This window comes from Aphelocoma coerulescens, chromosome 1 (genome assembly GCF_041296385.1).
Source record: "Aphelocoma coerulescens isolate FSJ_1873_10779 chromosome 1, UR_Acoe_1.0, whole genome shotgun sequence".
Classification (NCBI taxonomy): domain Eukaryota; kingdom Metazoa; phylum Chordata; class Aves; order Passeriformes; family Corvidae; genus Aphelocoma; species Aphelocoma coerulescens.
In genome coordinates, this window is record NC_091013.1 from 90,831,677 (window position 1) to 90,845,617 (window position 13,941).

General features: G+C 42.7%; 1 protein-coding gene across 4 annotated transcripts in view; it reads left to right on the plus strand.

Moving 5' to 3' along the window:
* INTS4 (integrator complex subunit 4) overlaps positions 1-8,999 on the plus strand; it is a 34,234-nt gene extending 25,235 nt beyond the window's left edge. For all 4 annotated transcript variants that reach the window (XM_069016524.1, XM_069016535.1, XM_069016541.1 and 1 more), the window contains 6 exons: positions 692-822; positions 1,725-1,784; positions 3,457-3,616; positions 3,934-4,077; positions 4,804-4,924; positions 7,226-8,999. In XM_069016524.1, the coding sequence (XP_068872625.1) occupies positions 692-822; positions 1,725-1,784; positions 3,457-3,616; positions 3,934-4,077; positions 4,804-4,924; positions 7,226-7,419 (810 nt within the window). In that variant the 3' untranslated portion in view covers positions 7,420-8,999. The remainder of the gene's footprint in view (positions 1-691; positions 823-1,724; positions 1,785-3,456; positions 3,617-3,933; positions 4,078-4,803; positions 4,925-7,225) is intronic.
* Positions 9,000-13,941: the final 4,942 nt, after the last annotated feature.

Here is a 13,941-nt window from a genome sequence, read left to right on the forward strand (position 1 = left end):
TGTCTGTCCTTGGAAGTGTTTGCAATTTGATGTGGCCCCGAGTAAGTGGATCTGAGACCTGCTCTGGGCAGGGGACCAGGCTAGATGACTTCTGGAAGTCCCACCCAATCTGGGATATTCTGGTTCTGTGATATATAAATGATCAGATCCTGGGAAAACTGAAGCTAAGCCCTAAGAAAAGGTAAAGAAGCAAGCAAGCTATTAAATAATCTGATAATAAATCAAGGGTAGAAGCAAGTTCATGGATCTGTTGGGAAACTCTGCTGACATTTTGAGTCTTCAGGCAATTAAGATGTAATAGACAGGTACTGCTCTGCATCAAAGCTTTATCTGCTGTTGATGAGCAGAAACAAAAGCCATCCAGCTTTTGAAATCTTCCCTGATTGAACTGTTTTTCTTGGGTGCCCTCTTGAGTAGTGTGTGAACCTCTGGAAAGTGTCATCTGTTGTGATGGTGAATGTAGGTCACTTGCTGTCGATGCAAGGTGAGAGAGTATTTCCTGTTAAAGAACTTGCAAGTTCTTGGCCTCTACACAGTCATACTGAACTCAACTGTGTTAATTTGAGCACTTCCTCTTGTCTGCTTAACATGTTCCTCGGTATGAGATAAAAATACCAGAATCTGGTGATCATAGTTGTGCTGGAGTTTAAGAGTCTGATGGTTTTTTATCCCTGTTCTGTCTGTCTGGCAGATCCTGGAAGAAACTTACAAAATGGAGTTCATGTACAGCGGAGTGGAAAGTAGACAAGTGGTCATTATTCACCACATGAGACTGCAAGCAAAGGCCTTGCAGCTGATAGTGACTGCCCGCACCACAAGAGGGTAAGGATGACCTGGTCTAAGGATCTTCTTAGGGTTAGCTCTAAGATTACTGTCCTTAAGTTTTGTTTAAAAAAACCAGCAAGGATAAATTAGACACATGACAGGGCAGCATGCCAATAACCATTTGCTAAAGTAATTCATAACGAAGAACCTTCTTCTGCCTTTGATACAGCTGTATAGCTACACAATCCTGAATTAGATGACAAAACTATTGGGAAGATGAGTTTTGGGGGTTGAGTTCTCTCATTTATGAACATATAAATAGGTTAAAACATAGTAGAGTTGATATTTGGGACCTGTTTAAATGAGGAAAAGTCATGTATCAAAAGAATGCACCAATCATGTTTGCTTCATTAAGTATTCATTGCTGAATTTTTAGCATCAGGAAAGTATTGTCCTCTTGACTGATCTGCAGCTACTGTGTGTGGGACTCAGAAACTGCTCCTGTGCAGGCTTAGGTACACGAGAGGCTCCGAGTGGTTTGTTTTGGCTGCTGAAGGTAAAGAAGTGACACATGGTTGTAGAATGAGAACTCCAGCTGGTGGAATTAGAGAAAATTAGTTACTGTCCTAATTTACTTCTGTTTCAGGTTTGTTGCCATCAATTTACTGTGTTACCATGGAGGTCCATAATATATTTGCCTTTTAACCTCTGTTTTATAGGTAGAAAATGAATATTTTCTAACAGTGGCTTTGGGAACTTAATTAGTGCCTTATGCAAATGGAGTTTTTTTGTGGGAGGGGGATATAGACAAGTGAGGAACACTTTTTTGGTTCAAAAACTGTTAAGATCCTTCCATTTTTAGGAGGTTTAATGGGATTCCAAACCACCTAAATGTGTATAACCATAGAGCCACTTTTCTTCCTTTAAAAGTAAACCAAGGAATATTATTTTCATTGCAGAGTGGAACCCCTTTTTGGGATGTGTGAAAAATTCCTACAAGAAGTGGATTCCTTTCAGAGGTGACAAACTCCATTGCTTCTTCACTTTATGTTAGAAAGTCCCACCACCATTGTCATCAGGGGATATTCACTTTGTTTTTCATCTCTTCACATCTCCCTTCCCTGCTGTCCTTCATTGGGAACTGTCATGGGATAATAATAAAGCAAGAAGAACCTTCGTAGTTGAAGTCCTTAACATAGAGATGTTATGCTGGTGCTTCAGAAACATGTACTCTGAATTAATTTTTTATAGAATAGCTGATTTTTTTTCTTGAATTTTTAAGGATTTATCTACTTTGAGTGGATTCTGTTTTGATAAATACTTAATTTTTTGTTGTTGTTATTCTGTCTCCTGGAGTCCTGATAGCAATTTGACCTTTCAAAGATTAATAAAAAAACAGATTACCTTTGATGTCCTCAACATGGAGCAATAAGTCAGACAAGAATTCTGCAATATCTTTCCTGGCCCTGTCTACTGTTTTTGCCACCTCTGAGTAGTCACCTTTACTTCCAGGGAGAACAGATGTGTTGTGTCAATTTGCATGAACAGATTGACTCTAGTGGAAGGTGTCCCTGCCCGTGGCAGAGGTTTGAAACCAGGTGATCTTTAAGGTCCCTTCCAACCCAAACCGTTCTATGGTTCTGATTCTATGAAACAGTGATGAGTTCTGCTGATCCTGAGGCTCAGTGTGAGGGAAAGATGTACAGGAAATGAACAGTTCTATTCTCCAGCTCCAGCTGGGCATTGGGGTAGGGCAGATTTGGTCCCTTTTTCTTACCAGTTAACCAGCCACAACTGCCAAGCCTGTGGAATACAAATAAATGTGAATTTAATCAGAACTAGGAATAAAATTCTGCTCAGCCAGCCAAGGATGCCTGTATCTCTGGACTAGCTATCTAATTCCCTGCTGAGTCATAAAATCATAGAAACACAGAGTCATTGAATGGTGTAGGTTGGAAGGGACATTAAAGAACATCTAGTTCCAACTCCCCTGCCATTGGCAGGGACACCTTCCACTAGACCAGAGCTCCATTGAGCCTGGCCTTGGACACTTCAGGGATGAGGCATCCACAGCTTCTCTGGGCAACCTGTGCCAGTGCCTCACCTCCCTCACAGTGAAGAATCTCCTCCTAACATCGAATCTAAATCTTTCCCCTTTTAGTTTAAAACCATTCCCATTTGTCCTATCATGATCTGCCTGTGTAAAAAGTTACTTTCCCTCTTCTTTATAAGCCCCCTCTAAGTACTGAAAATTTGCAGTGAGGTCTCCCTGGAGCCTTTTCTTCTCCAGGCTGAGCAACCCCAACTCTCCCAGCCTGTCATCATAACAGAGGTGCTCCAGCCCTCTGAGTATCTTCATGGCCTCCTATGTCCATCTTGCACTGGGAACTCCAGAACTGGACACAGTACTCCAGGTGGGGTCTCAGGAGGGCAAGGAAGAGGGGGAGGATCCCCTTCCTTGACCTGCTGCCCACACCACATAGCCCTTGAAGGTGTCAGTTTGAGCACAAGGCATGGTCCCAACATGTAGCCAAAGTCATCTCTTACGTATGAGACACATCAGAAGAGGAATGTAGGTATCTGATTCTGTCATTATAACTAAATATAAGGATTAACTAGCTTGACTGAAAATAACAATACTGTGGGAAAAGTTGAAAAAAGTATTTGATTTTTAATCTATTCTTGACACAGATGTTTCATCTCTGAGCTCCCACATATGCAAGGCAGTTTTGTAGATAAATTGCTGGACTTAATGCCCAGACTTGTGACATCCAAGCCTTCAGAAGTGGTAAAGATTCTTCAGACAACACTGCGGCAAAGTACCTTCCTCCACCTTCCTCTTCCAGAGCAGGTTGGTGTAACAGAAAATTAAAATGCAATATCCTTGTGGACTGTCTTGGCATCTGACTAGTTTCTAATATACCATGAAGCTTTTAGAATTCAGGGTCTTGGTCAGACTCAAGTGTTACTTATTTCTTCTTTGTCTTCTTATCTAGCATCCTCAGGAGTACTGCTAAAAACCTGGAAAACTTAGTAATTCCTGGCAGTATAAAAAAAACAAATCCAAAGTTCATGCACATCTGTTAAGAACAGTACTAATTACAATTTTTTTTTTCTTTCCTCTTTCACCCACCTCCTTATTTTTGCCAATCACTTTGCCCCTAACAGCTCCATAAAGCCACTGCAAATATCATTGAGCCTACTGGTGAATCTGATAATCCCCTGAGGTTTACATCAGGGTTGGTTGTGGCGCTGGATGTTGATGCAACTGTGGAACACGTGCAGGATCCCCAAGGAACTGTTAAAGTTCAGGTAAGAAGTCACTTGACATAAATGCAAACAAGATTGTGTCTTGGGGGGAGTTTCTTTAAGGATGTCAATACTTTTAGATTGCAAATAATGATACACTTTATTAGTAACAATGCTGGATTTCTTTGTTTTGACCACATTCAGAACCTGGTTTGTCTGTAGTGCACTGAGAGTTGACTTGGGTGCAGTTCTGAGAGTTTGCTTTGAGTGCTTGGATGTCATTCAGTTCTTCCTCATGCACTGTGTGCATTATGGACACAAACACCAATTAATGCTGGTGAACTTCCAGCTGGTCTCGTGGGAGGAGGAGGAGCAAAAAAAGTTGTCCTGAACGGCACAAAAATACACAGGCTCTTGGCTCTCCAGCTTTTCTTCCTGCTGCTGAATCACCAGTTTTAGATGCAGCTGAGGAGGTAGGAGTGGTATGATCCAAGTAAAATATGCAAAGTCACAGCTTAACAAAGAAACAAAAAACTCAGTTACAATGCAGAGGAAGAAGCTGATGTCAGTGTGGCCTTTTTTCCACCTGTGCTGTGGGTTTGAATTGCAGCATGTGGCTGTTACATCTGGGGCAGCTGAACTCCTGGCTCCAAGCTAAAGCCCACTTTTCTTGCCTTCCCAACTCAAACAGAAAGTACCCAAGTAACACACTGTGCAGACAGATCCCCAGTCCAGTTGTCATTCCTTTGTTGTTTTCTTTTCTTTTTTTTTTTTTTTTTTCTCCTCTAGGTGTTGTATCCAGATGGACAAGCACAGCTAATCCATCCTAAACCAGCTGACTTCCGAAATCCTGGCCCTGGAAGGCACAGGCTGATAACTCAGGTTTACCTCTCACACACAGCCTGGACAGGTAACGCTAATGATACAAGTTAATGTAGTTGTGTGGCTGTGCTTTTATTAGACACAAGTTAGGTACCCACAGTCTGGGGGGGGCTCTGAGGATCCTGGAGTTTCCAGCTGTGGTTGCTGCTGCCCTTAAGTGTCAGTCAGGCCTTTGAGCAGTTACAGCTCCCTATTTACCAGGCACTGCTGCTCCATAGGGAATTAGAGGGGCTGCTGTCTTGGGAGAGCCCTGGGAGCCTTCACATGAGAGCTGTGTTCAAGGTGAGGTCACCCACTCATGTGCAGAGCAGTCAGCTGTAGGAGCCAGGTCTGCATCCTCAGGTAAAGGCAAGGGGTCACAGTAAGGTCACTGACTCCTTGTAAGTCATTGTTTTGGGTCTGACAGGTGTTTGAGCATGGCAGAGAACAGTACAGCAGTACAATTGCACTGCTGATTAAACTTCCATCCTTTTAATGCCCTAAAATCCCACCCTTTAGCTCTGATAATGATGTGACTCCAACATTCACCTTCAGTCTCAGCTGCTGTTCACACTTCCCCATGGAAGCACTTCAGTAACCGGCTTGTGGACTTCAAACAACAAAAGCAGAGTGTATTTCATTCACAGCTCCCTTTGTCCTGTTTTCTTTTAATCCCTACATTTTTACTCAAATGTGGGGGTTTCCTCTGAGAGGTTTTTTTTTGAGCAATTCTTCATTAGATTGGGTGATTTTTTTTTTTTTAACCAACAGAATTTTGTTTATTGCTGTGTTCCTTCAGATACTTATTTTTGTATAGTGCTTCCATGGTGTACTCACTCATCCTGCTGTCTTTGTTTTGTTTTGGAGAAGAAAACATGGTACTGTTTCTAGGACTGGAAGTATCTGGGCTTAAGGGTTGATCCTGTACTTCACCAGATGGAGCTGAAATCCTTATTTCTACTTCTGCAGCATTCACTGGAAGGGCATTTTAAGCATGGCCCTGAGGGATTCTCTTCTGGTGTCTCCTCTAGGCGTTATTTTAATCATTAACTTTGACATTGGCACTTGGGCATATAAAACAAGGGGAAGACACTGAGCTGGGGGGGCTCAGGAAATGGTCAGAATTCAAAGTGGAGAAATTGCCTTAATGCAAGACCATGAAACTTGTTAAAGGCCAGTAGAAAGAGTGTGCTTGGGAAGGAGAATGCAAAGCACGGATTAAGTGCCAGGTGTGGAGCAGAAGTGAAAGAGGTGACTCCAAACTTCAACTAAGAGTGGAGTCATGAAAAGGTGAGCTCAGGGAGGTGTTGGCTAAAGTGTGGAGTAACTGTGCAAAAGGGTTATTTCTTGTGTTTTGTCTGGTGCTGATGATGTCTCAGCTGGAGACCCACTGCAGTTCTGGATAGGGCATCTTAAAATCCTGTGGGTTTCAGCAGGTTTCATTTAGGTTTCATTAATGTAGTCCTGTTGTGGGTTATCCCTGGTATCCAGTTAAGCCCCGCACACCACCTGGTGCTCACCCCCCAGTGGGACAGGTAGAGAATCAGAAGGGCAATGTGAGAAAACTCCTGGGTATTACACTGTGCAGGAATAGCTACAACATCCCTGTGTTATTGACACTATTTTGGTCACAAATCCAAAACAAGGCATCAAGCAAGCTACTATGAAGGAAAATTAACTTTATCCCAGCCCAAACCGGTACAGTCCATAAAGAAAACTTAAACAGACCTGGTTTTCAGTCTAGAAAGGAGAATTTTTGTTGGGGATGTAAGTCTAGCACTAAGTCCAGAGTAATACTATGTATACTGAAACCCCACTTTTGTTATGACCACAGTGAGAAGAGTAAAGTGAAATCATCCTATGGACAGTATTAGTAACCTTGCTCTGCCCAGCTGCAGAGTTGGTGGAAGAGAGGAAGAGCCTGTCTGGCGTGCAAAAACTTCCAACAAAAGAGAATCTTCAAGTAATCTCCTGTGCCACAAGTCTTAGCAGATGTCATCTGGGCTGATCCTGACATAAATACAGTGAGCAGGGCCTGCTAGTTCTGTGGGGGTTTTAATGATTGTTAATATTTCATTGGAGTTACTTTCGAACAGTTATTTTTGAAAGTTGCAAGTTAGTGGTAAAATTTTTTAAGTGATGACAGAGGGGGATAAGCCTAGAACAGTCCTTAGTTCTGCTGTGCTGAATGTAATGCCAGAGGTTTGTTTTCAGACACTAGACTCGATTCTGGTCAGCCCAGAACAGCTCTGTACTTACCCAGCATACATGAAATTAAAGTTCATTTGATGTTGACTGTTCACTGTGCAATGACAATCACGTTTGGATTGTTCTATTTTTTTCTCTGCAGAGCCATGTCAGATTGAAGTGCGATTACTGCTGGCTTACAATTCCAACAAGAGCAAAGCATCTACCAGAATTCCTAAATCTACCTGGAGTGACAGCTCGGAGGCTCTCCCACCCTCTGAAAATGGCATAGAGGGGACCATCCCCTTCAGCAAACCTGTCAAGGTGTATATAATGCCCAAACCTGCCAGGCGGTGAAGGCGGGTGCTGAAAGAAACCTATTTATGGGGTTTGTTGGGTTACATGAAAACAAGATGCTGTGTCCAAGATAGCAGCAAACCAAGGCAAAACAGCCTTTTATGTGCATAAAAGGAGTCAGATGTCAAAGCTGCTGGTGGTATCCTAAGCAGCAGGCAAATACAGGAGTTACTCAGCTAGTTAGGAGTGGTTTCAAGGAAACACAGGCTTTTCTGTATTGACTCAACAGAAACAGGACAGTTCTCAGTCAGCATTCCAGTAGTAATTTCGCTGGGCCATACCTTTAGTTTTTACCTATCAAAAGTCTGTCTCCAAGGCCTCTAGGTTTTCTGCTATGTACTTACTATGTAAATACTTGGGCACATAAATCAATGTTATTTTTACAGTACTCTGAAGGGAAGCTGAGGAGTTCAGCATTTTGTGGAGGGTTGTTGGTTTGTTTCTGGGGTTTTTTGGGTTTGTTTTTTGGTTTTGGGTTTTTTTTTTTTTTAATGTCTAAAACTTGCATTTGTGCACTGGTACCTATTTCTTAACACAAAAATAATATTCTAAAAAGTACTATTGTTCTTGTGTGGGAACAGCACCTCGGAATGAAATTGTCAATTGCTGTTCTACATCCTCTACAGCTGTGCTGAAGCTGGTCCAGCTCTGGGGAGGGCACAGGTTGTTCATGGTGCAGGGGGAGGAGGAACCTGTTTGTGCAGGTGGCAGAACTTCAGTCAGCAGGACGTGGAGTTTAACTGAGCTACAGCACCAAAACAGTTTGTCTCCTGTTGCACCTTTGTACAGCTTGAGGAACAATGGGATTAAGTACCAGTTGGAAAATTCCTAACCACTTCCCTCTAAGTTTTACAGGATCTATTTCTGTGTGATAATCCTGGCCTGAACCAGTCTTAGTGGGATGTGAAAATCAATGTTTTTCAATTCAGCAGCACTTCTGGTACTCAAAGTCTTTCTTGTCAGTTGAAGTAGCCAAACAGACTCTGTTCAGCAGCAGTTGGGCAGCTTGTCAGTGTTCCCATCTGCAGGTGAGCTGGGAGTACAGAGGGGCAAGAATTTAGTTAAAACATGATCCCATCTGGCATTCCTGTCAGGAAGTGTGTCTGTATCACTTCTGTGTGCAGGCTCAGCCGACTGAGGAACCTCCTATGATGTGTAGCAATCTTTTGGTAGGATTTTTTAGGAGGACCTAATGTGTGAAGCATTCTAGTGCAGCAGCCAAATGTTACCTGTGTTCATTAATCAGTTGGGGTTTTTTTCTTTTTACAAAAAAAGTGTATTTTTAGCAAGTAAACAAAACAGTGAAGAAATACTTTCCAGTTGTATTTAGTGTAAATAACCCCTTACATGCTTTCCTATAATAAAATTGGCAAACTCATGCTATTCCGTTTCTTTTTTATAATATGAGGGAACATGGATGCCTGCATGGTCCTTGGCTAATAAGATTACTGCATGGTTTTTGTGATTTTAATTTTTTAGCACTGGTAAGTTGTAGCCCAAAGGCTCATAACCATAAAACTTTGCTGCTGCTTTAGGTATTCTTGAATTAAATACACTTTCTTAGTGCTTCTGCTCTTACAGACTGGTTTGTGGTGTTTCACCTTTAGGGCACTGCTTTGAAAATCTCCTGCCCATCTGACCGCTGAGTTGTTATCGTCTGACTTGTCTTCGGCATCCTCAGTTCAGTTCCCAGCAGACAGGGTTGATGGATCTCTCAGTTAGGAAGCTGTGTCTGGCCAGATGCTTGACAAGTTGAGTGAGCTCATTACAGACTTTTTTCTTCCTCTCATTTTTGCACTTCACCAGTATTTTGTGCAGTTTGTCATCTCAGTACTGTTTCTAATTTAAATGGTGTCCATAGACTCCAGACCACAATGGATAGTGTGGTAGGCACAGTTGATACTTTCAATATCAAAATTTTGGCATCCTTCTCTCTTTTTCTAAGTACTGGATCAAATTTCTGCTATTCTGTTCCCCTCATGCTGTCCTTGACCTCCTTCCATATAACATACCAGGCAAAGAGTGAGTGCCTTCTGTATTGCCGCCGAGAATCAAATACTGCAGGGCTGTGGAGAAGTTATTCCATCTGTAATTTCAAGATGCCTAAAACAAGCTGAAAATGTAAGGCTGCTATAACATTTCCAGTCTCTTAATGAGAGCATTCTGCAGTTGGCTTCTCTTCTGTAGATTTTTCTCTGATTCCTGGTTTGGATCATGGAAGAAATCACAGCTTTTCCTTTCCTTCTTCAGTTTTACCTGTGCAAGCAGATGACAATTCATCATCTAATCTAAATCTTCCCTCTTTCAGGTTAAAGCCATCCCCCCCCTTGTCTTGTCCATGCCCTTGTCAAAAGTCCTCCTCCAGCTCTCTTGTAGCCCCTTCAGGTACTGGAAGGAGCTCTCAGGTTTCCCCAGAGCCTTCTCCAGACTAAACAATCCCAACTCTCTCAGCCCATTTCCACAGCAGAGGTGCTCCAGCCCTTTCAGCATTTCCGTGGCCTCCTCTGGACTTACTCCACATGTCCACATGCTCACGCTGGGGGCCCCAGAGCTGGATGCAGTGCTACACGTGGGGTCTCACCAGAGCAGAGGAGGAGAATGCAGAATTTCCGCAGCCCAGAAAAGCAGCCGTGTCCTTTCTGGACAAGTCAAGTTGAGCTGCTCACCCACCAACACCCCCAAGGTGCTGCCCCCTCAGGGCTGCTCTCAATCCATTCTCCACCCAGCCTGTATGTGTGCTTGGGACTGCCTATTTCACACCATGTTTCAACATATGGGGAATTGGAAAAGAAATCTGTATAAAAAGCAAGGGTTATTTCAGTTGTTGAAATCCAGATGTTGACTTTTTCTTCCCATCCCCAGGTTTGAGACATTTAGGTTTTTCTGCTCTCAAAAATACCAGAGTTCATGCTCTTTGTGTCATCTCAGAGGCATTCATGCCATTCACCCGCTGTCCTTTAATTCTGGATAATTGTTGGGCTTCTGCACTGCAATAGCGTATAAGATGATTGATCTCAGAATGAAAAGAAAAACAAAGGACTCTAGTCATGCACAAAGATAATTTGCATCTTTCATCTCTGTTGAAGGGGGAACAGAGGACTTCAGATGACAGTCGCCCAAGTACGGGGAGTTTCTGTTCTCTCAGATGGTTCCAAGTGTAGGAACGGTGTGCCAGTACAGCTGCAGCCACAGGGAGATATGGAAATCTACAAAGGAAGGGCAAATAATCTGCTAAAAACCAACTATGTTCAAACACCACCGATGTTCAAAAACCCCTCATCCTAGTTAGATGGAAGGAAGAGGGAAAAGAATCTAGCAGAGCAAGGAAAATGCTGACCTCACATGAAAGAGGGGTAGCTTAGTGGTTTGAAAATGTGTTGTCCTATTTACCATTAACTTTCTGGATTTAATTTACATAAGGCATCTGTGTATGTGGGAAACCCAGCTTTGAATGCTTTTAGTGGAAAATTCATAAATCAGGACTGCATGACATCACTGAGTCATTTAGGTTGGAAAAGACCTCTAAGATCATGGCGTCCAACCATAAACCCAGCACTGCCACACCCACCACTAAGCCATGGTCCCAGGTGCCACATCCACACACCTTTTGAACACTTCACGGATGCTGACTCCACTTCCCTGGGCAGCCTGTTCCATGCTTGACAACACTTTTGGGGAAGAGATTTTTTTCTCAATATCCAGTCTAAACCTCCTCTGGTGCAACTTGAGGCTATTTCCTCTTGTCCTGTCACTTGTTACTGATCCCCCACTGGCTATGCCCTTCTTTCAGGGAGTTACAGAGAGCGATATAGTCCCTCCTGAGCCTCCTTTTCTTCAGGCTAAACACCCCCAGCTCCCTCAGGCCGCTCCTCATCAGACTTGTACTCTCCACCATGCTGTGCAGGTCATCATCTTGGGTTCAAGCTCACAGAAATGGATTTCCTCTGGAATCCTGTCTTGCTTGTCTAAGTTACAATTACTTTTTTCATCTTATTTCACTGCCATCTTCCATTTTATTCTTAGTAACAGACACTGGGAAGGCAGAAAAGGCTGTCTTTTTACTTTACAGTTCGCTAATGCGGTATCAGTGGGACTTCAAAATACAAAGTTTGAGGGCTTGTGGATGCCAGGCTTTGCACAAATGCTGCCCAATGTCCCTTAAAAATGCTGGTCGTGTTGCATTTGGTGTCTGTGAGCCTTTTATGGCCTGTTTCTCCTGGCTGCCAGCTTGCACATGCTGCTTCACAAAGATAAGGGCTGGGGACTGACCCACTCGGCAGCAGAGCAGCTGGGGTGGAATCTTCCTGGCTCCCAGCCCAGCTGCAGCTCGGCTTTAATTTCAGCGTCAGGGTGGGAGTTCACTGCCTACTGGGAGATCGTTTTCCTGGTGGGAGGCAGAGCAGTGGTGTATGTGAGAAATCCTGCCCTATAAAAGTGCATTCCCATGATTTGGGCTATGAGCCCATAATTTTCACAAATTATTTATGGCTCTAGCTGGAAGCAGCAATTTAACAAAGATACCAGTTTGCGCTCTGCTGCAATTTTTTGATGAATCAATCCCAGCTGCTTCCACCATCTAGCAAAGCAATTTCAGGCACCAAGAAGGAAATCGGGCTTTCAGTGACTGGAGCAGCCCAAGTGGAACAGATGCTGTTGTGGGAACTGACAGTGCTGACTCAGGAAGCTGTGACGAGAGCAGCAAGAGAAGACATGGATGGAAAAGACTTGCAGCAGATAATCTCTTTGTTGACACCAAAATTTTGTACTGGTGGTAAAACTTAGCAGTTTGCCTTAAAAAAAAGAAATTCATTTCTTTGCACACTGCAGCTCCCTGTTTTGGAAGTGGAATCTTCTGAATCCTACCAGTTGCCAAATGAAGGGAAGAATTAAGAGGCTGCAGCACAGAGCTGGGTACGGTACACCTCTAAAAGTCACCTGGCAAAATGGGCTCTGCTCCCCGCATGCCTTTTGGGAGGACAAATCGTGTGGCAGCAGCACTGTGAGAAGCCCACAGTATTTGTCTCCAACGCAGGACCTGGGCTAGGCAGTTTTGGTGAATGTGGCATCACCATTAATGTGCCACATTAACATGAAAATATGTAAAAAAAAAAACCAGTAAAAAACAGAGCTGGAGGAGAAAGAGAAGATGTTTGCTCCACTTCTCCTAACAGTATAATGCGCATGTTTCCATTTTTTTTAGTACTGCAGTGTCCTCTCAGCCAAAGCATTACAAAGCATTTTCCCATTTGAGGCTGCCTTAATGTCCAGAAGCTCATAAAATAATGCAAATACATGACCACGATCAAGAGAGTCAGACCACTGTCACTATCAGATAACATTTAGTGCAAAAGTCTCCACACTCTGCAGGCTGGTAGGAACTCTTTCTGCTGGCATTCCCTTGGGATGACCACAGTCTTCTGGGTCAGCAGTTCACCTTCTCCTTCACACCAGGCAAGTTATGCAGCAAAATGTCACAGCAGCTACAATGAGCATTATACCAGTTGCTGCCTCAGACAACACAGATGCAGCTGGAAAGGCAGTTCCTGCTGGGTTAGGTAAGATTTTTCTTCAAAAGTAGCTACACTAACAGAAAACATTGCTGTATTTAGGAGATTGCAAGATAAAACTTTGAAGTGTTTACTTTCCCTTTGCTTTTACACCACTTTGTATTTTATCAGATAAAAGGTTCTAAATGATTACTAGAGAAAATAAACAGAAAAAGAACATAGTATTTTGTGCATCTTGGGAAAGTCATTGTGCTCTTCTATCAATCTAAGCCTCTACTACTGCTTGGATAGCTCCAAGTGCCTCAGGGCTTTTACAGCTTCATCTTGGTACTTTTATTAATACACACAGAATTAATATGCACAGAACAAGAAATGGTGAGCCTGGTGGGGAAAAAAAAAACTACAGTAGGTAACTTGTAACTGGCAATATTGATAGAAGCCCACCAAGAACAGCAACCAAGAGAACTCTTTAAATCCTCAGTGTAATAATTTGTTTGTTGGCACAACATTTAAATCATCAGATAATGATGACCAGTAGCAATTCTCACAAGCATCCCCAGCTTGCCAGCAGGCACCTTGCTAGCAGCAATTTAGACTGATTTCCTAAAGATCAATGTTTTATGCTGCAAACTCTAGTTTTGTAGTGCACCTTTCTGATGATTTTAAGCATGTAGGAACTTCTGACTAGATATGTATTGGACAACTCAATCCTCCCAACTGGAAATTAATAAGAACATCCTTTAAGGCCCAGGTTTTATGTTTATACCCTGTTGACATTTTTTTCCTTTTTCCAGGTTCAATGAAAAATTTAAAAGTGCTACATTACATTATGTTCATAAACTGGCAAAATACCCTGACTGAGGTCACCTGCAGGAGGCAAAGCTGCATGTTCTGGGTTTGCTTTTTAATTTACTTTATTTTTAACTTACTTATCCAGTGGTGGTAAAGTGCTTCTTTACTACTACTTCATATCTACAATTTGATTGTCTCATCAGATATTTTATGGCTGCATTCC